At 43.2% G+C, this 24,547-nt stretch overlaps 2 protein-coding genes across 2 annotated transcripts in view; one reads left to right on the plus strand and one right to left on the minus strand.

Annotated features, from left to right (window-relative positions):
* Positions 1–7,709, minus strand: part of SYCP2L (synaptonemal complex protein 2 like) — a 68,120-nt gene extending 60,411 nt beyond the window's left edge. The window contains exons 1-4 of the mRNA XM_065886012.1: positions 7,578–7,709; positions 7,370–7,489; positions 4,411–4,515; positions 3,979–4,003 (exon numbers count right to left, since the gene is read on the minus strand). Of these exons, the coding sequence (XP_065742084.1) occupies positions 3,979–4,003; positions 4,411–4,515 (130 nt within the window). The 5' untranslated portion in view covers positions 7,370–7,489; positions 7,578–7,709. The remainder of the gene's footprint in view (positions 1–3,978; positions 4,004–4,410; positions 4,516–7,369; positions 7,490–7,577) is intronic.
* Positions 7,710–14,767: 7,058 nt separating this feature from the next.
* GCM2 (glial cells missing transcription factor 2) lies at positions 14,768–22,193 on the plus strand. Its single transcript, XM_065886368.1, has 5 exons — positions 14,768–14,857; positions 18,987–19,239; positions 19,372–19,484; positions 20,125–20,250; positions 21,252–22,193. The coding sequence occupies exons 1-5, from the start codon at positions 14,768–14,770 to the stop codon at positions 22,191–22,193; spliced, it is 1,524 nt and encodes a 507-aa protein (XP_065742440.1).
* The last annotated feature ends 2,354 nt before the right edge of the window (positions 22,194–24,547 follow it).

A 24,547-nucleotide genomic window follows, 5' to 3' on the forward strand; every position in this document is an offset into this window, starting at 1 on the left:
AGAACGTAGTAACAAAACAAGGTATGTGGTAATGCTTTATGCTTATTAAACAAAAAACCTTTATTATTTCATTTATGCATTGTGTTTAGATATGACAGTGGTAGTGTACACTGCAAAAACTCATGGTAAAGTCCTAACGTTACTTTGATAGGTTCAGAGGTGCAATTTGGATATGTGAATTTTTTTTCTTTTAACCACACACTGCATACTTTTTAATCCCCATATAACTCATGAAATTGTGGGAATCCAAATCAGGGAGTAGAAATTTTAAAAAGATCCCTCTTCAGTCCAAAAAAGCCACATTGATACTGCTGAATGATTTCTGGAGACAAGAAACATGGCCAGGGGCTGAGCCCAAAACTTGCCTGCCGGCTTAGAACTTGAGAGAGAGATTGTAACAGAGCCCAGGTGACCCAGGTGGACAGCAGGGGACCCTAGAGACATTTATGCACTCTGTTAACCAGCAAGTATCAGATGTCATTCGACCTTTTCACTTAAAGAGTAGTAAAGAGAAACTAACAAACATAGCCCTATGCAAAAGGAAGGAGCATAATAAGTTAAGAGGTAGCAAAAAAGTGACTTTGAAAAATGCTTGCTTCAGGAAATAAAAGATGATAGAAAAGCCGGGAAGCCAAATCAAAAGCATCTGGTTTATCATCTCAAAACTCAAAAGAATGTGAATTCTATGAAATAAAAAATTAGATTTGTAAGAGAAGGCAACAGTATAAGATGAACACAGAAGTGAGAAAGAAATAAGTAATATGAAAATCTAAGCCATTCTAGATATTTCAATCTGAGAATTTAATACAGGGAATTAGTTACAAAAACATAGGTAGCCACTACCACCCCCTATACATCCCTGGAAAGCCACGGGGAGGAAGTGGTATTACCAGATCCCAGGAATGAAGGTCACCTAGCAAATGCTGTAGCCATAAATAAGCCAGAATCACAGGAACTATGCAGTCACTCCCAGAGATAGCACCTCAGCAGAAGGGAGCGGGAGAAATGGCCTTCCTACCTCCAATTTCCTGTCATTCGCTAAACCTGGCGGCAACCAGTTGGTTAAAAAGCCTAGGAAACTGTTCTATGCAAAGTAGAGAGACAGGAAGGCAGAGAGGAATGAATCTGAGAGCAGAGGTAGATCACCACCACCCACGGGTTTCAAGGAAGCAAAGATGAGAGAGCAGAACTGAAGTCCATAGTGGAAGCAATGAGAGCAGAATTAGTTAAAGCATCGGTTTCCAAGAAAAAAAGTAGCAATTGCTCTCAGAGTACACAGGAAAAAACGAGTGGGAAAAAGATGTGAAGACAAAAAAAAAGATGCAATGGATGAATAATAGATAATCTTAGAAAGAGAAGAGAATAGAAAGAGTAACTGTAATCGTCCTTTCCCACCTCCTCTCTGATGGAACAATTATGCTCTTGGGTGGGACTAACTAGCTCCACGGCTGGATCCTCATTGGCTTAAACGATGCAGGGGCATCCCATTCATCTTTTCACAGTGATCGGTTCATTAAGGGGGTGGAGGTGGGGGGACACAAGCAGAGCCAAGCTAGGGCTTTCTTCTGCCGCTTGAGGAAAGTGAACGTTTCTCCCCCAGATGTGAACCAGGAAGCACGGCTCTGGTTGCTGGCCGCCATCTTGCAACCACCAAGGGAGACCAACTTGAGCTCAAAGACAAGACTCGGAGGAGGCAAAATAGAAAGAACTGCAGGAAACAGAGCCTAGCTACAGCCAAACTGCTCCTGAAACTTCCTGTCTCTGACTTTTTAGTTCCTTCAGCAAATTAAGTCATCTTTAGCTCTTAAGACTGTTTGAACTAGATATCCTGTTACACATACTGAAAGCACTTTAACTCAGCAGTTTGCAACTAGAGGGGATTTTTGCTCCCCTACGGCACTCTTGCAATATTTGGAGATGCTGTCACAACTGGGGGAGTAGCAGGGACTGCTATCGACGTCTAGTGGGTAAAGGCCACGGGATGCTGCTAAACATTCTATAATGTATAGGACAGCCCCCCTAAACAAAGAGTCATCCAACCCGACCAAAGTGCCAATATTGCCAAAGTTGAGAAGCCCTGCTCTAACTGATAAAATTATCAAGGAATAAAATTTCCCAAGCTAAAGTAAGATCTGATTTCAAAACAACTCATGAAGAACTACATAAAACAACACGTGTGCACATGTGCTTACAACACTCAACATAAGACAGTGAAACAGTTTTGAGGGGAAACTCTGGACTCTGCAAAGCAAGAGTTATATTGGATAAAAGCCACAGGAACACTCTCAAATGATAAAAAGCACTGACCATGTTCCACCCACAAACCCTAATAACCTCTTCAAAATGTATTACAGCAGATGGAGACAAAGCAGAATAAAGAACTCAAGAATGAGAACATCAGGCCATAAACAAGCTGGTAGTGAGCCCTAAATAACTACTGTAAATAAGGTTGCAATACAAGGCAAAGAGCAAATACTATTTACAAAGACATATATATATATATATATATATATATATATATATATATATATATAATACAGGACTAAAACCCTGGATTGAATTAAATAAATCTGGCTAGAAAATGGAGGAGGAATAAAGACATGTTGAATTCCTTGCCATACATAAAGAAGAAATAGGTGCTATCATTTTGGCACTCTCATGTTGATGTTGATAATTAAGAGTAACAACCAGAAGAATAAAACTAGGACATAAGCCATTCAAATCACTAGAGAGGAGCAAACAGTGAAAGAAAATATAATCCATATAGCAAAGCACAAAACAAAGGAATCATAAAAATGAAACACATACAGTAAGGTGAGGTCATGAGAGTGGGGCCCTCATAATGAGATTAGTGCCTTTACAGGATGCCGGAGAGCAGCTTACTCTCTACCCATGTGAAGACACAGCAAGAAGGTGGCTTTCTGCAAGCCAGGAACGGTGAGAAAATAAGTTTCTGTTGTTTAAGCCACTCAGCCCGTAGCATTTTGTTATGGCAGCATGAGCTGACTAATACAGTCACCTAGAGCAGTGTTTCCTCCATTTGGGACAATGAAGTGATTGCAGGGACTATATGAACCTATTAAGTGGTCCCAGCAACAGCTATAGGCTCAACAGATCTCTCTCATATGTATTTTTTTTCAAATATGCAGTGTACACACACTGTTGTAAATCGATCAAAGTTTATTTTTTAAAATTCAAAGTAGTTTTTACCACTGGGTATTTTATCAACCAACTTTAATGACAGGAACTATCACTTATGAAGTCCAGAAAAAACTGACTTGCAAGTATTTGGATCTGCTGACTTAGATTATGGAGACCTCTTTTTAAAAATCAACCAAGCACCATCACACTTAAGCTTCTAGTACTAAATGTCCTCAATTTACAAGATACCATCCACTGTAGAATGTAGTGTCAATTTCATAACAGCTTTTCAAAAGAAAAATAAAAAGATGGACGATGGGAGCAGACATATGCATTTTAAGATGGCCCCGATTTCTGTGCATCTTTGAATCCACAGTTTCATAATTCAAAGTGTTTGTTGGGTTACCTTTAACATGAGCCACACTGAACAACATCATCGCCCTAACCTCCAAACTGTCTACGTTTTGAGCTCTTGAAAGATAGAAAGGCATGAAAATCGGCTCCAAGTTAAATCAGTAATAGCTAACTTTTGCTGTTTTGGAATGACGGAAGTGGCTCTCCATCCCTGATTGGAGCTAAATGGCCAAACGGTGGCAGGAGCAGCTAAATAAAGACTCACTGCAGGCAAATGAGACACACTTTCCAACAAAATTCATTTCAGCATCACAATCTGAATACCATAAGATGGCCAATTAATGCAAATATAATAGTTAAACCCACTTCACTTTTATATATCATTTAGATAAATATTATTTTCTCTAAACAGGAATATTCTATTAATGAAAGGTATTAATATTCTATTAATAACAGCCAATTAGTAGTAAATAATACACTTACCTTTACTACTAGTTCTGGAAATAATCTAATAAAAAGAAAGAAAAAAGTGAAGCTCGTATTATTTTTAAAAAGCATTATAATCTGTAACATCAACGTGCTAATGCTGATAATTCTCTAACAGGCAGGAGTTGACTTTAACTACAGTAGAAAAGAAATTTAGAGAAATCCTATTTGACTTGCAATTACTTTATTAAAATCAGCCTATCACCTCCAATCAGGTGAATAATATATTTGAAAATAAATCACCTCATTTTTCTATAACATTGGTTATATACATTTGTTACTATTTCATATAATATTTCTAATAATAAAATATGAGAGTCTTTTAGTAAAACCCACAGCTTAGAAAAACACAAGTTTTATGAACAACTTGAAGATTCCTACAAATTACCAATGGTATCTGCTCAGTAAAGCATCCAACCTCATCCTTACCAAGGCTGTGTCAAAAAAGTCTTCTGTCACATTAATCAGATATGTGTCCGAGGCTAGGTCTGTCATGGTCAGAAATCCTGTTGTTCTTTCAAACCAGGAAACCATGTACACAAGAGAAGAAACACTGATGCAACCTCTATGACCGAATAGCTACTGCTCGTTCGATAAAATTTCACAACAGAGTTCTATCATTTTAAAGACCCTTTTCCATTTCACTTAGGCCTGGTTCTGAGGCCCCCATCTAGAACACTCCAGAATGGAATCAGACTGCTACAGAGTTGCAACAAGTTCTCACATACCAGCAAGAACTGGAGACTTTGCCAGGATCATCAACACTAGAAAGGCTTGTAAAGGGGGCAGTGAGTGGTTAAGAGATAAATGAGCCTTGTCTACACAGGAGAAATTCCTGTTGCCTGGGAGGCTGTAGAAAACAAGTCATCACATATCAAAGGACATGCAGATTTTAGAAAGTGCTCCAGAAGTATGCTAGTACGGTACACAGGCCTCAGGCCTGGCCACCTTCCTTTCGTCAAAAGCTTCCAGCTAATTGGAGATTTTTTCCCCATAGGAACATATATCCAAGTTCATATTACATTGCTAGAACTGGTGTGATTTAAAATTAACTTACATAAACCTTCCTAGAACATACTTATTCAATAAAGCGAAGGCCATCTTTGGACCGTCTTTTTTGAGGCTAGTCACTCTTAACAAAAAAAAAAAGAAAGAAAGAAAAAATCCTAGTTCGAAGTCATCAGTTGACCAAGAAGTTAGTGACATGAGTTTGTGATGAGCAACTCCTATAGGAGTGGGGCCTTGGAAACTTTGTCCACTTTATAGCCAGGAACCCAAGGTACCAGCTGAAGACCATGGACAAACCCATCGGCTCTCCATCTTGGCTGCACTTTAGGAAAACGTGGGGAGCTTTGAAATGCCCTGATGCGTGGCACCCGTCGTGGATCCAGAAAATCAGAATCTCTGGTGATGGGACCCACGCAGCGCATCTCCAGGTGATTCTAAGGTACAGCAAGGTTTGGAAGTCACTAGGCAATGTTTCTTTTATCTCAAATCAGACAAATATTTGCATTTGATTGAATCATCCACCTCCTGAAGCAAACCTTTCTCCAACAGCCCGAGGGAAGAAATGTCCCTCTACACAGCAAAACCCACCGCTAAGGTGACATTTTCTCCCTCCCCATGTTCATACTCAAAATTCTATGCTTTTAAATACATTTCTGTCACTATTCTATTTATGCCCCCAAATCCTGTCCCCCTCCTAGCCCACCAAAGTACACTGGCTGAGTATAGATTCAGAGAACTGGGGAAAATGCCACATTACTTGATCAAGACTTGTACTAGGAGGTCACTCTGAAGCCATTTATGTGCCGTGATCATACATGGTAACCCATATACCAGCTGCCCTCACAGCTGCGTCATTGCCAGAAGCCAGATGGTTACTGACAGATGCAATAGCTGTTACTCATTAAGCGTATGGTAAAGGACAAGTTAATCCTTCTGGATCTTCAAGTACAGGGCCAAATATGTTCCTTTCTGTAGGAAATTCTTATTCTATGGAGAATAACTTCCCAGCACACTTCATGTTGAGCCTGCAAACACAGTGGGCTTTAGAAGTGTAGAATCTAGTATCCCATCCACTTTGATAATATCAATCTACTCTCCTTGACCAAAACCTACAGGAATTAATAGTACATGCTTTAGAATGTGTTTAAATTATGGCTATGGCATTTCCATCACCAGCTAGAATTCCAGTGGGATGTAGAAATTCCTGTTTGGTTTCAAAATTCCAGTGGAGACTTGATCTGACACTTTCAACCTTGGGATGGCATTCTTAAGCCTCAAAAGGAATTTCGGTTTGGAGCAGATCCCAATTCATCCCCCCAAATCAGCTTAAGGCTCCAAAGTACCCCTGGGACACCCCTGCCCCATTTCCTTTGGAGTTTTTGCTCTTTTTCCCTGCTTCCTGTTACCTGCCTAAGTGTATCAGGGAGTTAGATGGGGCTAAATGAAATATATAATTCAAAATGAAATATACACGACTTGCATAAATACAGTCCTGAGATTTACACTCCCACCCACCCCCTACCCTAGCCGCAAACAATTTTAAAGTTCCTGAGAGAAGTTAGGAAAGCCTGGAATTTACTCTTTCTCCCCCGTGGAGGGGCAGTCCCATAATTAGAGGCATTTTAAAGTGAAAAAGGACAGAGACATTTCCTTTGCCCAACCTGATCTTGATAAACTTCAGGTACTAAAGTCCAGGGGGTAAATCAGATATTTAATGGCAGCCAGCTCACCCTTCTGCCCTCATGTTCTCACCAATAATCAATCACAGGGCTGCAAATCTTATCATGAAAAAAGAGAAATGCAGCAAGAGACTTTGCAAACTCTGCTTTGCTTCCAGATGCCATTATTAAGGCACGCATGTTGTTACCTCCTGATTAATTAAGAACAGGTCAGAATTGCGTAACTGGGGTGACTTAGAATAAGCAAAAAGTATTTTTTTCAGACTCAACTAGGATTTTAGAAAGTTGGAAAGTGGGCTGTGGCTAGGGGAAGTATTTGATAATTTATCCAGGTCCAATGTTGTTGATAACGTTTATTAACATAGTTATAGGGGAGTGTGTAACAGTCCACTCTCTCCATCCTGTATCTCCAAGTTAAATTCACTAATAAAAAACATACTATTACTGCACTGGCTTGTCGAAGGGAGGAGAGGGCCGTGTCCGACTTATTCCTGTACACTCCCCAAAGTGCCCTGCCCACCCCATACATCAGGAAACATATGTGGAACTTAATTTTTGATTGGACGTAGGCAACAAGCACTGGTGCCGATCCCTTTTCAAATTTGATTTCAAAGGAACATAAAATACCAAACTAGGCAACTGAATCCTCTCTAGTTCTTTAAGTTACCCAAATCCATACAAAACGAAAAGATGACACTTATCTTTGGGATCAGTCCCTGCTGAATAAGCAAAGGCTCATCTTCTTTGAGGCCATCAATGAAGAATCGCTGAACACATTTCAGCAACAGTGAAGCACACAGAAATTCATTTTTATCCAGCTCCTTGGGATTAGACCACACTAAGTTAAAAACCTTACATATAGTTACACATTGGCATTCTGGTTACAGAGCAAAAAAACAACTCACTTGCCTTATTTATTGATCTGTCAAGATGGTGTAACAAAAGATTATTATATTTTTGAGGAACGTGGCGCTCTCTCTGTCGAAAATATTCTTTTATTTTCTGAAAGCCTTCATCATGCAATGCATTAGTAATAAGTGACTGAAGCTGGAAAGTTGATAGTACGCAAATTACTATTTTTCCCCAAGAACATTTATTTCACAGTAATATTTCTATCATTATCAATAATAATTCAGTGCAGAAATAGAAGGTAAATATAGAGAGTTATATCTTGTACAGTAATCACGTAGACAATGATTTTGTTGTCTTAAGACAGTAGTTGGCAAAATGTGTCTCCTGGACCACCAGCAGCATGGGCGTCACCTGGGGACTTGTTAGGAGTCAAACTCTGGGAGCAGGGCCCGTCAGGTGATTCTCATCATGCTAAACTTCGAGAACCGCTGACTTAAGGAAAACTACACCTGAATTACAGGTATCTGTGGGTAAAGACTTTAACCTCAATAATGCTAGAAATTCTAAACACTATAAAATTCAAGCCTATTATCACTTATTAAGTTACATAAATGATCATAATAGAAGAAAATGGATTCAACAGTAATAATTACAGTTAAAGGCAATTAATATGCAAATTGCCATGATGAATGAAACTGAACTTTCCTGCCTGAAAGCTTGTTAAGACCTATTTCTAAGTGTGTATGTGTATATATATATTTGAATACGATACATTCTTAAATATCTGTGCTACAAAAGGTATTTTTAAAATGCAGTCCAGTTCTACAGGCTAAATTACAATATTCTTTTAATAAGGAGTCATTTTACTACACACAGCCTGAAGTTCCACTTTTTCTTAGTATTGATTTAAATAATGAGACAGCATTTGAAATTAAACATTTAAACAGATTTTTTAAGTTACCATACAGTAAGCTTTTGTGAGCCAAGTGGGTTAAGTGTTCTGCAGATGTTAATCCCCACCACCAATCTAGCCGTTAGACTCTTTATCTGGGGATAATAATAGCAAGGCTGTATGAGGTCACACAGCTGAGATTCACACTCAGATTCTCTGACTCAGCAGTTAGGCTTCTTCCTACTTAAAACTCTGCCTGGCTTCTCTATACTCGGAACAAATCCAAACCCTTTGCCTCGGTCTGCAAGGCTCTGCAGGATTTGATCTCTGTCAGCTTCTCCTGCCTGACTGCCCTGCTGAGTCCTAGAATAAGTCAAGCTCGCCTCAGGGCCTTTGCACTGGCTGTTCTATGCCTCGACTGCTTCTCCCCACCACTTACCATTCTGGCTCCTTGTCACCCCTCAGATCTCAGCTTCAGTATCATCTTTTCAAGTAGGTCTTCCAGGACCTAAAGTTAGTCAAGTGCCTCCCTCCCCCAGCAATTGTTCTCCATCACAACACCCCGTTCCTTTTCTTCCTACTACCTTACTTTTGTTCCTAATCTGTCTCTGACTCTCTGCCAGGCTGAAAGCTCTATGAAAGCAAGAATTGTGTCTGTTTTGTTCAATACTGTCTACCTCCACCTAGAACAGTGCTAGGTACAAAATAGATTAGGATATTAGTAGGGTAATCAAAGGCAAAATTGACAAGACGTGGTGATAAACTGGATGTGAAAGATTAGGGAAGTAGGAGAAGAGGATTATTCTGCCTCTTGTTGAGCAACTGGAGGAAAAAGTATGCTGACAGCATAGGAAACACAGAACTAGAGAGAGCACACAAAGAATACAAACTCGATCTTTACATAGAAAGCACCCTGTGCCGTGCCGCTCCCATCCTTCTCCTGAACAGACTGCAAAGGAACTTCCTTCTCCTGTGTACAAAAAGAGATTTAAAAAAAAATTTTATTTCAAAGAAATGCATTAAGTTTTCAAATAAAGGTTCATATTGTTTTCCTGAACAAAGCTTTTTGTTCATTCATGCCAGTGATTATAGATCTAAGACACTACCTTAAAAAAAAACCAAAACAAAAAAATAAATAAAAATAAACCAAAAGCTTTATCCAACCTTCCTTAACACTGCCTCTGACAAATACAAACTATTACAGGAAGCAAACATCACTGTAATAAATGATCACAAAAAAATAAATTTAAACTCTATAATAGCAACTATAAAAAAGACTTTGAATTGATGAGCGGTTTTTAGAATGAGAGCTTGGAAAATAAAGTTTTTCACAGTGCGTTTCAAGCCCAGTCATGAGTTTAAGCTTTATGTTCCTGACATATGAATTTTAAAAGTGACTCTTGAGCTTCCCTGGTGGCGCAGTGGTTGAGAGTCCGCCTGCCGATGCAGGAGACATGGGTTCGTGCCCCGGTCTGGGAAGATCCCACATGCCGCGGAGCGGGTGGGCCCGTGAGCCATGGCCGCTGAGCCTGCGCACCCGGAGCCTGTGCTCCGCAGCGGGAGAGGCCACAACAGTGAGAGACCCGCGTACCGCAAAAAAAAAAAAGTGACTCTAGGACTTAAAACTGAAACTTCAAGGATTGAACAGCAACAACAAGAAAATTTACAAAACATTGAGTAATGGGTTGTTACTCGTTTTCTTCAAGAAGTAATCCCTGGATCTACCAACCTCGTTTTCACAAACATGCTAAATAACAGTATCTCATCTGCTCACTTCATCCCAAAAATCAAAGAATAATTTTTAAAAATTTTATTAACCTCTTCCAAAGAGGTTTAAAAAATAATCTAGCTTGGGCTAACGGTCCTATATGTACTTGACCACATCCTTAAATGTCAGCATATTTTACAATATCATTATTATAAATATGAAAAACAGGATGAATTCAAAGACCCAAATCCATACTTGTTTGTTTTCCCACCAGCAGTGTATTCAGTAAAGTGAATGCTGAAAAGTATAACTAACGGTACCAATCCACCTCCCAGCCCGCGACCCCAATCCCTGGGCGGCGGGTCCCAGCACTTGGGGTAGATCTGGGGCCCCGAGTGGGTTAACGTCATCGCACTTTCTACTCAGCGAGGGAGAAAAGGGGCTTGGAAAACATCCCGAGCAACTTAAAAAAGAATCATCTCGTTGCCTTCAAACATCAATATTCCAGATCCCCCTTCTCCGAACGCTTTACTAGCGAGGGACCACACGTTTCTACCCTGCTTCATGCACCCACAGAAAGCTGCCAATAAACTCCAAGCAAACCTGAGGACGTGAAGCGCCCCCAGGGCCCCCGAAGAGCTCTTCCCACGGGGGCGGCCGGGGATTGTAGCCGGCGCCGGGTCTCTGGGCGAGCAAGCGAGGCTCCGAGCCCACAGGCCGACAGACGCGCTCCCTGGCGCCCGCCTAGAACGGCGGAGAGGAGACCGGGGCTCGACGGGTGCCCGGCTCCGCTCGAGGTCACTCACCTCCTGCATCCCGAGGCTCCCGACAGGCCGCCGCGCACCCGCCCCGGGGCGCACACCCGGACCAGGACGCGCCCCGCCGCTGCGCCGCTCTCAGCCCCCGCGCTTCTGCCGTCCGAGGAAGAGCCCACGGCTCCCGGACGCCAAGCTTCCCCGGAACTCTAATTAATAAACCCGCCCCTGAAAATCTACCAGAGTCCCGTGTTTGAGAAGCGAGAAAAGCTCTCGAGTTAACTGGCAATCAAGGTCAGGCCACCTGGGCGCACGCAAAAGCACCTTAGGAAAAGCGATTACTTAAAGGATGCAAACATGTCGGAGAAATTCTACACTGATAGGCGTCCCCTGTGCTGAAGCCGGCTGTTTTCTCTCCACCTTTAACGGCTGGTAGAGCTGGTTGTGATCCATTGATACTGCTATAGACTGAAATCGAACTTTCCCCATAGGCACTAGATTAGTCCCCGAAATTGTGAGTTTACTACTAATATCACAAAAGAAGTGTTTTGTTGTTTTGTTTTAATACATACCCCGGTGTGCTCAGTCAAAATAAAATAAAAACAAATATTTTCATCTGATAGGTTGTCTGTTATGTGAACAGCGTGGCAAAAATAAGTTGGACTGGAGTTTTCTTTTAAAAAACAAGCAAGCAGACAAGACCCCTCAAATCCAAACATTCCTTGTAAAAAATCAACTTGTGTTATAAGTAGATGCTATGGGTATTTCGTGTCATGACGTTTACAGAAGATATTTGTTTACATCAAACCAAAACATAATTTAACCAGAATCTCTGCATTGTACCTCCAGTCCATTCAAAACAATACATACTTATTTCAAAACTCATCATATCCATTTCCTGGCAAATATGACGTAAATATACTTACATTAATTTACCTGTTTTAATCTAAACCAAGTAAATTCAAAGCCCTTTTCCTTTGCTTTAATATTAATGGACTTTTACTATTTCAAAATACTAGCCAAGGAAGAGCCAGCTGTAAATATAGTGTTCTGAATCAATGCAAGTATTAGTGCAGGAAAAATTGAAGGATAATAACAAATAATAATCAAAATACAGTTTAAAAGCACACTATTTTAGAGAATAAAACAGGTAATACAATAAGAATATAATATAAAATTAAAGTTTTCTTAATATTAGTTTAAAAGTTTTAATCAATTATTTTCAGACTCTGGGGAAAACATACATCCTTTCAAACTATATGGTTGTTAACACAGTCAAAAATTCAGGAGAAATTAAAGATAACACCACAGACAACACCATTTATTTATTATATTTTGTTATATTTTCACTTTGATTAGCTTCTTTTACTAACATGTTTTACCCAGACATAATTTTAGGGCAACTTGGAATATGTATTCTAATTCTGCTCAAACTATATATGGTGGAGACAATGACATTTCTTTGGCCACCGGAATCTAATTAGGAAAAATAAGGTATTTGCTTAATTGATTTAGCTTTAAGTTTTAAAAAATTGTACTTATTTATATTTTTGAAGGGTAAGGACTCTCTAGAAATATTCCAAAGTTACAGAGACAAGAAATAGTCTTAACAATGGTTACAATAAGACCAGAAATTAGTTTCTATGAATTCTCAGAATTTTAAGTTAGTTTTTGAAGTTATGTAAAGAACATTTTAAAGAGTACATTATCTTAAACTTCACAAAGAAATGTCAATTTGTAAATAAATAAATAGAGAAGTGTCAGTAATTTTAACCTTTGAAAAACAAAACAACGCAAAAAAGCAACTGAATAACAGGGTCTGCCGGGCCGGTAGGCGGTTAATATGATGAAAGTTTGTGGACGCAACTAGTAGGTAAAGAGTAAACGCGTTTCCTCCTTTCCTCCCAGACCTCCGCGGCAACTCTGTGAGAGTGATTTTAACCAGAAACGCTGACCGACACTACCAAAGAGAACTTTGGGGACGAGGGGGTGGGAAGAGGCTGGGGGATGAACTAGTCACTTTCTTCTTTGAGAACGTTGCGCCTCTGCTTGGGGGTGGGGGAAGGGTGGGGAGAAATCCCAGCTTGAAACCAGAGAAAGAAGAAAATTCGTGTAATTACCCAAATCTGACCTTTCCCGTCTCGGGAGTTCTCTGCCGGTCGGCGGCTCGGAGTCGAACTTCATTCACTATCGGGTTGACTTTTCTAACAAGCCTGACTGTGCCCCCGACCAGGCAGGTTAAGAGGACCGGAGCGTGGACGAGGTTCGCTTCCCGGGCTTGTAAGGGCGCATCTGCTTTTCCCGCCTTTCGCCAGAAGAAAAGGCTGTAATCCTGCGACGGGCGCTGGCCTGGGCGCCCTCCGCGCCGGCTCCCAAGAAGCATCAGTCCGCGCCCCTGGTGCGCACTCGGCGGTGCTGAGTCTAGGGCCCGCAGGTCTCGGGATTTGCCGGGATGTAGGTTGCGAGCATCCTCCTCTGACAATGATCCGCCTTTAGACGTCGGCTTCTCCCTGGCTACGGCTGGGAACTGGAGCGTGTAGCCCGCAGAACAAGGGCGCAAGGAATAAACTCCGGAAACCCACCTTCCCTTGCTGCCCGGAGCGGCTAAAGAGCGACTTAAGTCACTTCAATCGGTTTCTTGTATTGGGCGCTTCCAATCACCCTAATGAAACGGAGGCACAGGTGAAGAAGGCCTGGGCTGAGCCCTGGTGAGCCCACGGCGCTCTACGCTCTCACCTGGTTCCTCCAGTCTCCAGAAAGCCTCCGCAGACGGAAGGGGTGTAAATAGAATTTTGTCGTGGTATTTTCACAATACCGATGAAGACTATTTTTTAAGGGTCGTTTCAGGTGGATGGCGATTGAGAACTCACTGAGCCCCAAATCCTCTTTCAAACAGATAAGGAAACAGGCTCAGAAGTAGCCGAGGCGGCAGAGAGAACTACGGGTTTGGGGGCAGAACTCAGCCCCTTCCTCCCCCTCCGCCTCCCCCTAGCTCATCTCCCCAACCTTCTCCGGGTTCGCTTTCCAGGACTCTCTTCCCACAGGGCCAGGTCTCTCCGCAGCCCCCGGGAGCAGACGGCCTCCTGGGCCGACGACCACACGGGGACCTTCGGCACTCCCTCGGACGTCCCTCCTCCCCCCACCTCCCCCCGAGGATGAGCACAGATTCCAGACCACGCGCACCAGCTACAACAAAATCTCCGAAAAGTGTCGGCCCAAAGCCAGCTGGCTTGCGCACATCTACTGAGGCTAGGGCGCGCTGCAGCCGAGGCTCTTACAGGCGGTGCCCGGGCTGCCAGGCAGTGGAGTATTGTCTCTCGGGACTTTGCTGGAAAGGCTCTGTCTGGAAAGCCTCCCTCTAGATCCAATCCGAAACCCCAGAGGCGGGGCGCGGTTAGGGAAACAAAACTGATTTTCAACTTACATGAGACACTCCAACCTCCCCCCCCCCGCCCTGGCCCGCCTTGGCTTCAGTCTCCCGTCACCCCAATGGCTCAGGTCAACCTCCCCCTCCAGCCCCAGTTCTGCCCGGGCGGGGATGACAGGCCCTGCTAGTGCCCGGAGCGTGGGAGCTGGCGGGTGAACGAGGAAAGGCGGAGCGGGGCGGGACGGGGAGGGACGGGGTGTATCCGTATAAACGTGTGGGCAGCTGCCTGGCGCCCGCGCTGCGCTCCGACGGGAGACCTTTCAGCACCGCGGCCAAGGACATGGCTCCGCCCGAGTCCTTAACCCTTGTCCGCCGCTTCTGGATTTCGAAATCAGTCTCTCTGTCTCTGTCTCTCTCCACTTTCCCCTAAGACAGGGGGAGAATCACCTTGGGCATCTCTGGGTTGGTTTGTTTTTCTTCTGTCTTTCAGGATCCTGGGCGGAGAGCGCCAGCGAGGAGGGCCAGATGCCGGCGGAGGCGGGGCAGCAGGCGGACGGTGCGTGTTCCCACGGGATGAAGCTCAGCTGGGACATCAACGACCCGCAGATGCCTCGGGTGCGTGAAACCCCCGCGCGCGCGGCGCTGTCCATCCAAAGAGGAGGGATGTCCTTGCAGAGACTGTGGACAGACCTCACCTCCACCCCCAAACACACACCCCTGAGAGTCCTCCAGTGTACAGGGACTCCACAAATGGCAGAGCTGGGTTCAGAGATGTGTCTTCTCCCATCTCTTACCTCGCGCTTGTTAGAAAACACGCCGAAAGCAACAGAAACTGTCAATCAGGCTCCAAGCTCCAGGTCATTCTGGCGGGAACCGGACACCCCGTCCTTCACTTTTTCTTTTTTTTTTTTTTTTAACATCTTTATTGGGGTATAATTGCTTTACAATGGTGTGTTAGTTTCTGCTTTATAACGAAGTGAATCAGTTATACATATACATATGTTACCATATCTCTTCCCTCTTGCGTCTCCCTCCCTCCCACCCTCCCTATCCCACCCCTCCAGGCGGTCACAAAGCACTGAGCTGATCTCCCTGTGCCATGTGGCTGCTTCCCACTAGCCATCTACCTTACGTTTGGTAGTGTATATATGTCCATGCCTCTCTCTTGCTTTGTCACAGCTCACCCTTCCCCCTCCCCATATCCTCAAGTCTGTTCTCCAGTAGGTCTGTGTCTTTATTCCTGTCTTACCCCTAGGTTCTTCATGACATTTTTTTCCTTAAATTCCATATATATGTGTTATATATATATATGTGTGTTAGCATACGGTATTTGTCTTTCTCTTTCTGACTTACTTCACTCTGTATGACAGACTCTAGGTCTATCCACCTCATTACAAATAGCTCAATTTCGTTTCTTTTTATGGCTGAGTAATATTCCATTGTATATATGTGCCACATCTTCTTTATCCATTCATCCGATGATGGACACTTAGGTTGCTTCCATCTCCGGGCTACTGTAAATAGAGCTGCAGTGAACATTTTGGTACATGACTCTTTTTGAATTTTGGTTTTCTCAGGGTATATGCCCAGTAGTGGGATTGCTGGGTCATATGGTAGCTCTATTTGTAGTTTTTTAAGGAACCTCCATACTGTTCTCCATAATCCGCTGAGTCTCTCCTTATCCATTCTTTGCCATCCACGAGAAAGGTAGGGGAGAATCTTGGCTAATGTAGACATCAGTGCTTCTCACGCAGCAAAACTGTGAGATAGGCCCGTAAATCTCGGTGACCCGACTCTTATTAAACAGCAGGAGTTGGGCCATTAGACGCCTGCCCCAGCTGCCTGGATGAAGCACGGCTCCTGGGGGGCCTCTCTAGTCATGCCAACCAGGGCACAGGCGCCCGGAGAGCCCCTGGAATCCGGCTTTTGGACGCAACTTCTGAGATTGCTTCTCTAATGACAAGGAAATCACCATCATCCGTTTAGGGTGAATTTGTTTTGTTTTGTTTTAATGGAACGAGGGGGTTTGGAGCCTAGTACAGGGAATGAGCTGGGCAGTTATAATTGGTCATACTGGTTTGGGGCAAAAACTGAAAAGTGACTTTAAAGTCCTGGGTGTAGGTGGAGGGAGAGTTAGGAGCTACCTGGGAAGCATTCGCAAAGGCGGATCCCTGGCAACGCTGTGGTATAGGGGTAAGAGACTTGGCCTTTATTCAGCATCTACTATGTGCCGCGTATAACAATTCATTAGCAAGGTTGTCCAGCCTCTCAAAGCGATCAGTACTTTTGGGGATGTATGTATTTGCAGTAAGTTTGTTTATTTTCAAGTCTGCCTACTTTAGAGCCACGCTGTGCCTGTTTTGTGAAAGGGGACCACAGTACAGCAAGGGCATCTCATCCTCACCGACTTCTGTCCGCATGCGTCTTCATAGGAAAAAAAAAATCTAATCTTGCATTTTAGAAATGAGCCACATCCAAATAAGGGAAGGATGGTTCCTCTCATGAGTATTATTCTGCACTTCCCACGTAAATGTGAATAATTTTTCCTCTGGGAGATTGGTCCTTAAACAGAGACAAAGTGTGTGTGTGTGTGTGTGTGTGTGTGTGTGTGTGTGTGTGTACGCGTGACATCTCAAGAGACAGGTGCACTGGGCTATGGAAAGAGGATCCTAGCCCTGCTCTGACAAACCAGAGGAGGAGGAGCTAAACTAGCTGTATGACCTCGAGACAGTTCCTGAATTTGCCTTAGTCTCAGGTTGCCCACCTGTCATCAAGCCGTGGAATTAGATAACAATCTTAAATTGTCGTCCAGATCTACTGTCATGTTCGGTGTGTGCACGCTTGTCTGTATGTGACCACATGTGCTCCCCTGCACCAAGACGTTAGAGCAAATGAAACCCAATCTAGGACTCCTCCATTCTTGTTTTGATTTTAAAATGCAGTCTCCGTGTCTTCATTTTCAGTGGCATTACTTTGGTAGTGGGGGGTCTAGTCTGAACCCTTGCAGGGGGGGAGTGCGAACAAAATATTCTCTTCTGGAAAACTGTCTATTTGTTACTAAGGTCCTTAAATTGAAAGATTCACTTTAAAGACAAAGATATAGCATTTAGCGTAAACTTAGAGTTGCTAGCACATCATTATATATTTCATTTGTGATGTACCTTAAGTTAATGTATTGACTTATGTCAATTATATTTCTGAGAAAAGATAAATAATGCCTATTAGTAATAATAATGATTTCAACAATATCTCTGCGGTTTTGGAAACAAAACATTTACCTATTACTGTTAGAATGTACAATACTAACGTGGTACACAAGTCTGAACTGTCCAACTAAGAATACTTTTGCTTTGCAGATGTTGGATCTAATTATCCTGGGCTGGGGGAAGGGAGAGAAGGTGTACATGGCTTGTTACTGTAATAATAGTTTTCTGAGCCTCTATCATACCAGGAAGGTCAGTGGGGCCCGGCTGCCACAGATCTTCTTTTTAAAGCCCAGCTATGCCACTGCAGAAGGTTATCCACCTAACTTCCACTTCCTTATCTATTAAATAAGAGGAAGGATGCCTATGAGGCAAAGTTGTTGTGAGGATTGTAGATACTGCATAATGTGGCTTTATGGGCCATACTGTCTCTGTCCCAAATACTCAGCTCTGCACTGTAGTAAGAAAACAGCCACAGACCCTACATAGACGAATGGACACGGCCATGTCCCATTACAACTTTATTTATGGATACCGAAGTTTGAATTTCATACGATTTTCGTGTGTCACAAAATGTAGTTCTTTTGATTTTCCCCCCAACCATTAAAAAATATAAAAATCATTCTTAGTTTGTGGGCTGTACTAAAACAAGTGGCAGGCTGGATTCGGCCCATGGTCCCTAGTTTGTACAAGAACCATATTGCAGTATAAATAATGCATAATACGGACAAAGGACCACCAAATGTGAATAGTAAAGCAGTGCTCAGTATTTTACATATAACATTATTTTAGCCATGCAGTTCTTTGTGTAGTAGAGTGACAATCCATATCGCTCTGGGAAGAGGTTAGCTTAGCAGGCTCCACCAAATGCTCGGGTTTACCTTATGGTTAGGCTGTCATCATAACACCCTTGTAAACCTGGAGGGCTAATTTGGGAAACTGTTCATGTCTCTCTGATGTTGTGCTGGGTATCAAGCCAAGAGCTTTTGAAGAAAAAGCACTGGATGGAAGTAAAGATATTTACAGGCTCAACTGTATGTCAGCGATAGAACTTTCCAATCACTTTTTGCCCTGGTGCTTTACTGATTAACTAGAAAATATCTGTAACATTTAAATACACCGAGAAGTGGTATAACATAGTGGTAAGGAGAATAGGCTCTGGAGTCAAACTGTGAGGGCTCAAATCCTAGAGCCAAGTCTTACTAGCTGTGTGACCTTGGGCAAGTCAATGAAGCTCTCTGGTCTCCATTTACTATTCTATTAAATGGGGATAATAATAGTACCTATTGTTTGTATGCAGTATGAAGGCTAGATGAATGAATACATGTACAGCTTTTAGAATATAGGCACTAGGTAAGCATCGATTGATAGCCAGTTGTCAGAAGGGCATACACAGGATGAGTGACGTTTTGTAAGAGCACAGTTTCTGGAATTAAAAAGACCCAGTTTTATCCTAATGTGCTTGGGGAAGATTAAAGCCGTGCTGTCTCTGGTTTGGGCTTGATGAACTTGACTACCCGTCCTTCTGGGCGCCTTCCCAGGAGCCAGACCACTTCGACCGCTTCTGCGAGTGGCCGGATGGCTACGTGCGCTTCATCTACCGCAGTGGCGAGAAGAAGGCGCAACGCCATCTGAGCGGCTGGGCCATGCGGAACACCAACAACCACAACGGTCACATCCTCAAGAAGTCGTGCCTGGGCGTGGTGGTGTGTGCGCGGGACTGCGCCCTGCCCGACGGCTCCCGTCTGCAGCTGCGGCCTGCCATCTGCGACAAAGCCAGGCTGAAGCAGCAGAGTGAGCTATGGGACTGGGAACGGGGTGGCCTTGCGGTCGTGAGTTCCCTATTCCCAGCGAATTTCCCCTTCCTTCCTTCCGGAGGGTCTGGGGTCAGGTTGTTATTAATATTTCCCGCCTCTGGCTTTGCAGAGAAGGCATGCCCCAACTGTCATGCTGCTTTGGAATTGATCCCCTGTCGAGGGCACAGCGGGTACCCTGTAACCAACTTTTGGCGGCTTGATGGCAACGCAATATTTTTTCAGGTAGGTGGGGGGACACCACAGTTTGTGATGGACATTCTCATCATGTCACAGGGACCAAACCACCTGCCATGTATCTCAGGAACCCTGGACCAAACCAGATACAGCTCTGGTGGCCAGAAATAGGTGCTGGGGCTCCCAGGGCCTTACCAGCCTCCTAGGAATTAGTTCAGCTACTGTGTGCTCTCTAAGGGGGAGAGGGTGAACCTACTTATAGTTGTTTTCATACGGCAAAAGGACTGTTCAGTCATCTTTTAAGATGTCTATTATTGGTGCAGTTTTATTTGTTCAAGAATTTTTTTCCGGGCTTCCCTGGTGACTCAGTGGTTGAGAGTCCGCCTGCCGATGCAGGGGATGCGGGTTCGTGCCCCGGTCCGGGAAGATCCCACATGCCGCGGAGCGGCTGGGCCCGTGAGCCATGGCCGCTGAGCCTGTGCGTCCGGAGCCTGTGCTCTGCAACAGGAGAGGCCACAGCAGTGAGAGGCCCGCGTACTGCAAAAAAAAAAAAAAAAAAAGAATCTTTTTCCCTGTCTCTTGGAAAAAACAAACAACTTGGGGCACTGGGAAAGGCACACTCAATTTTTGACCAGTGTTGCCAGCTCCCCTCAAAGGAATAATGTGATTCATCTCCTTATTAATGCAGGCCAAGGGAGTTCATGACCACCCAAGACCAGAGAGTAAATCAGAGACAGAAGCTCGAAGAAGTGCTATCAAGAGACAAATGGCTTCTTTTTACCAACCCCAGAAAAAGAGAATTCGAGAACCCGAGGTAATAGGGAGCTGACATTACACTTGTGGTCTGTGTTCACCGTCATCACGAAATGCACTGAGATTATGTAAAATATGAATGCCATACCTTAATTTAAAAGGTTTCATTTTATGTGAAAATTATATACCTCTAACAATGTCATTGAATCAACATTTTGAATAGGGTTTCTAATTCCTTCTTCTTGTTGATAAAAAAGCAGAATATCTCTACAGTTAATGATAGAGTGAGCATGTGAGCTGACATCCTAATACGAGGGCAATTATCGAATGGTCATATGGAAAGAAATAGGGGCATACCCATGCCTGAACGGTGCATCTTCGAGAGGGTCCTTTTCATCACTTACATAGAACAGAAAAAGTTTCTTTGGGCAACTTGATCCAGTTTGGCTGTTCAACCAAAGTATGCCAAGGAGGCAGAATATTAGTTGGAGGATAAGAGACACTGGCCTTGTTTGAGCACTTTCTATGTGCCTCGCACATAGGGTTTAAGTCTTACACGTGAATTGGTCACAAAAGCCTTAAGAACAAATTACTGTTATTAAGCCCCATTTTTTAACACCTTTATGGGAGTATAATTGCTTTACAATGGTGTGTTAGTATACATATAGCCCCATATCTCCTCCCTCTTTAAGCCCCATTTTTAAGTGAGGAATCTGAGGCTCAGAGAGGTTAAGTAACTTGTTCAGTGCATGAGGGACAGTCAGGATTTGAACCCAGGTCTGCGTCAGGCTCCTGAGCCTCTGCTGTTACGCACGTAGTATAGGGAGAACAGACCATCTGCCACTCAGACCCACCCTGCCTGGCTACCACGGTCCCTCCTAATTCAGCAGCGTGGAATCCAAGCGTGAGCTCAAGCTGTGAAATTCCCGGACCATGAGCTCAGATCATGTTTCTGAGCTCCTAACACACAGCCCACCAACCGAAAGCTTGTTATTTGGCTGGTTGACGACTGTTACAGGTGAGGGTGTCCACACAAAATAAAAATTTGTGTCATTTTTTTAGGCAGGAGAGACTCAAGATAACGGTGGCCATTTCAGCAACATACCTTCCCTGGAGAACCCAGAGGAGTTTGATATAATTCCTGACACTGGCTTCCCTGTTCCAGGGCAGCCTTGCTTTTCCTTTCCAAACTCGGATGCTTACAAAGCTACCTGTGACCTAGCTGCCTTTCAAGGAGATATAGTACCACCCTTTCAGAAATATCCAAACCCAAGAATCTTTTTGCCTAGGCCACCCTGCAGCTATGAATTGGCAGGCCCTGGTTACACAAATTCAGGCCCGTATTATCCCACCCTTTATAAAGATGCCAGCAGTATTCCTGATGACACGGACTGGGTTCATCTGAATGCACTGCAGTACAATATCAACTCCTACGGCGGCTTTGAGAGAAGCTTTGATTTCACCAGTAAACAGCCTGGCTGGAAACCAGCTCTTGGAAAAGCTGACCTTGGGGAGAGCACTGACCATGGACAGTTCCAGGCCGTGGCCGCTCGCCCTTATTACAACCCAGAGCTTCCCTGCAGGTACCTCACGACGGCCCCGCCATCTGCTCCAGCCCTGCAGACAGTAATCACCACCACCACCAAAGTGTCCTACCAGGCCTACCAGCCCCCTGCTCTGAAATGCTGTGACAATGTGCGGGAAGTTACGAGCCTTTCTGGCTGTAACTATGATTCTGAAAACACCCAAATGTCCATCTACCTGGAAGACTTGGACCTTCCAGCTACAGTCGCCACGGCAGCCTCTCCAACAGCATCACTGCCTTTGAAAATTCCTGGAGATTGCCGGACCATCAGACACACTTTGCCTTTTCCTCAAGACTCAGCACCCTCCTGGACAGACGGAGCAGAGACATGGGATGTGTGTCCATCTGGACCGGGGTCTACAATTGGTTATTCAGAGAGAATCAGTCCGTTCTTTAGCTATGACCATGAGGACTTTTGAACAACAGTCCTGGGGCACAGCATAATATTGGTCTCCATGCAGGCAGTAGAACATGACATGGCAACTCTCTCTTAAGTTGGGAGATTCATTTAGCATGCAAAGAAATATATATATTATATATGTATATAGATAACAGTAAAACCAATTATCAGCGGAGTAAGTTGTAGGTTGGAAATGTTTAGATAATCTAGGGAAATCTTGCACAGCATTTTACTTACTTTTTTTTTTTTTTTGCCACACCCCTCGGCTTGTGGGACCTTAGTTCCCAGACCAGGGATCGAACCCGGGTCCCCTGCAGTGGCCGCGCAGAGTCCTAACCACTGGACCGCCAGGGGAGTCCCTGCACGGCATTTTCAAACCCACTACAGCATATAGAATTAGGTCTGCAATGAGACTGTTCCAAATGAACAAATAAGCATAAAAGTTAATGAGCTAAGTAAGTCCATTTAGTTTGTTAGCTGGAGTAGAAGGCAAGAATCCGGGCTCTCACCCCAAGCCTTTCCCCACTGGATCATATTAAGGAATTTCACAAATCTCTCTTCCGCCCTTAAGGGTTGTCAAAATAGCCTCCGGAAGAAACCTTTACAATCTTATCTCCTGAGTCACTTCCTAAGATTCGACTTAGCATTTACAACCTGTTAAAATAACTTCAGGAAGTAATTTTGCTCATTTTACCTGCGAAGTATATATCTATAGCTTTTTAAGAAATCTACCGTGTTGCAATGATAAAGTGCAGTTGTTTTTAAGAGAATTTTGTTTTCCAGTATCAGCTGAATACCTTTTCTTAACATTGATGAATGTTTTCCTAACAGAGACAGCCTAACACTGATGATATGTATCTGATTCATTTTTATTGTACATTTTTTCCAGTTAGGTTTCAAAATTAGAATAGAGATGTTTTATTCAAATTTAGCTTTACTGTTCCTTTGTTACTCCTCATAAATGTAATTGATAATGTTATTCAATTAAACATGATGAAGACATTTAAAAATAATGTAGCTGATGCTTGAGTTATTTCAAAACAAAAATAGGAAAAAAGTGTTCATATTATAACCTGGGAAACAGTTGTTATAATAGATTAAACATATTAGTTTATTTAAGTTTTGGACTTTTAGAAAAAACGATTTGCTGTGCTGATAATGGAAAGCCTCTCTGAAACAGTACGCATACGTGCACACACACACACACACACACACACACTTTTGCACAGCTCCCAGTGCTTAGTGAAAATATTCAGTTTTCAAATAAAAACAAACTACGTAAATAAATTTTTGAGAACGGGGGAAGTGTGAGAGTGGGGGAAGGAGTATCCTCAAATTTGCATAGAATACCCAATTTGCACAACTAAATGGCAGTAAATCAGATGCCATTTTAAATCTTCGAGCCTTACATACCGCTCACCTGATTCAGAAAGCCCTCATACACTGATGTAATAAACACATGCAGTACTGGCCACAAGATTAAATAAATATCATCACACGCCTATTCCCTAGCCAACTTTTTCTCAAAGGAAAGGACGCCTAGTACACTCGTGGACTACTTTGTTCTTTAGACTCCCATTGCCAAAACTTGCAGCTTCTAATCATACCTAACATTTATATAGCACTTACGTGGGCCAGACACCGTTCTAAGCCCTGAACATGTATTAATTCATTTAATCTTCATAACAGTCCTCTGAGCTACCTGAGAGAGGCCAAATGGTTTTCACAGTAAGTGGCAGAGCTGGAATTTGACTTCATCTCCAGAGACCCTGCTTTTAAGCACCACATTACGTTAGCTTTGATTAGTTATTTATCCATGAAATCCCATTCGTACTTCGCAATTCGTACTTCGCAATCCCATTCGTACTTCGTACTTGGCATGAAGTAGAGAGTTTTATTACTTCTAAGTATTTATGTCCTAACACTGGATGCAAAGGATCCACGCAGTGCGGGTAGAAAGGGCAGGGATGGGAGTAAGCAGACTCTAGGCAAAGCCCTGAGGTAAGCATTTCCCAAAGTGTGGTACAAGTGTGCTCTGGGTTACAGGATGATTCTAGACAGTCCGCAAATGTTTTATGTTAATAGTTATGGATTTATGTTAATGTGTAATAGGGAAAGATATAAATAGCACATCAAACCTATGATTTCAGGATACTTTTGCCTAGACAAAGCAAAACAATGTTTGTTTTTGTTTTAAGGCAAGGTAACGTAAGGAAAAGTACTAAGCAAATAATAGCGCAGATGTTATGCAAAATGCAAATGCAAAATAAAAATCATCCAAATGGTTGAGAGCTTGTGCTCTGCTTCCTGTGCCTAGTCATGCTGGCTCTGCACCTTTGTAAAAGAAGGTTGCCTAGAGCCTGAAATATATGG

Source organism: Phocoena phocoena, chromosome 10, assembly GCF_963924675.1.
Source record: "Phocoena phocoena chromosome 10, mPhoPho1.1, whole genome shotgun sequence".
In the NCBI taxonomy this organism is placed as follows: Eukaryota; Metazoa; Chordata; class Mammalia; order Artiodactyla; family Phocoenidae; genus Phocoena; species Phocoena phocoena.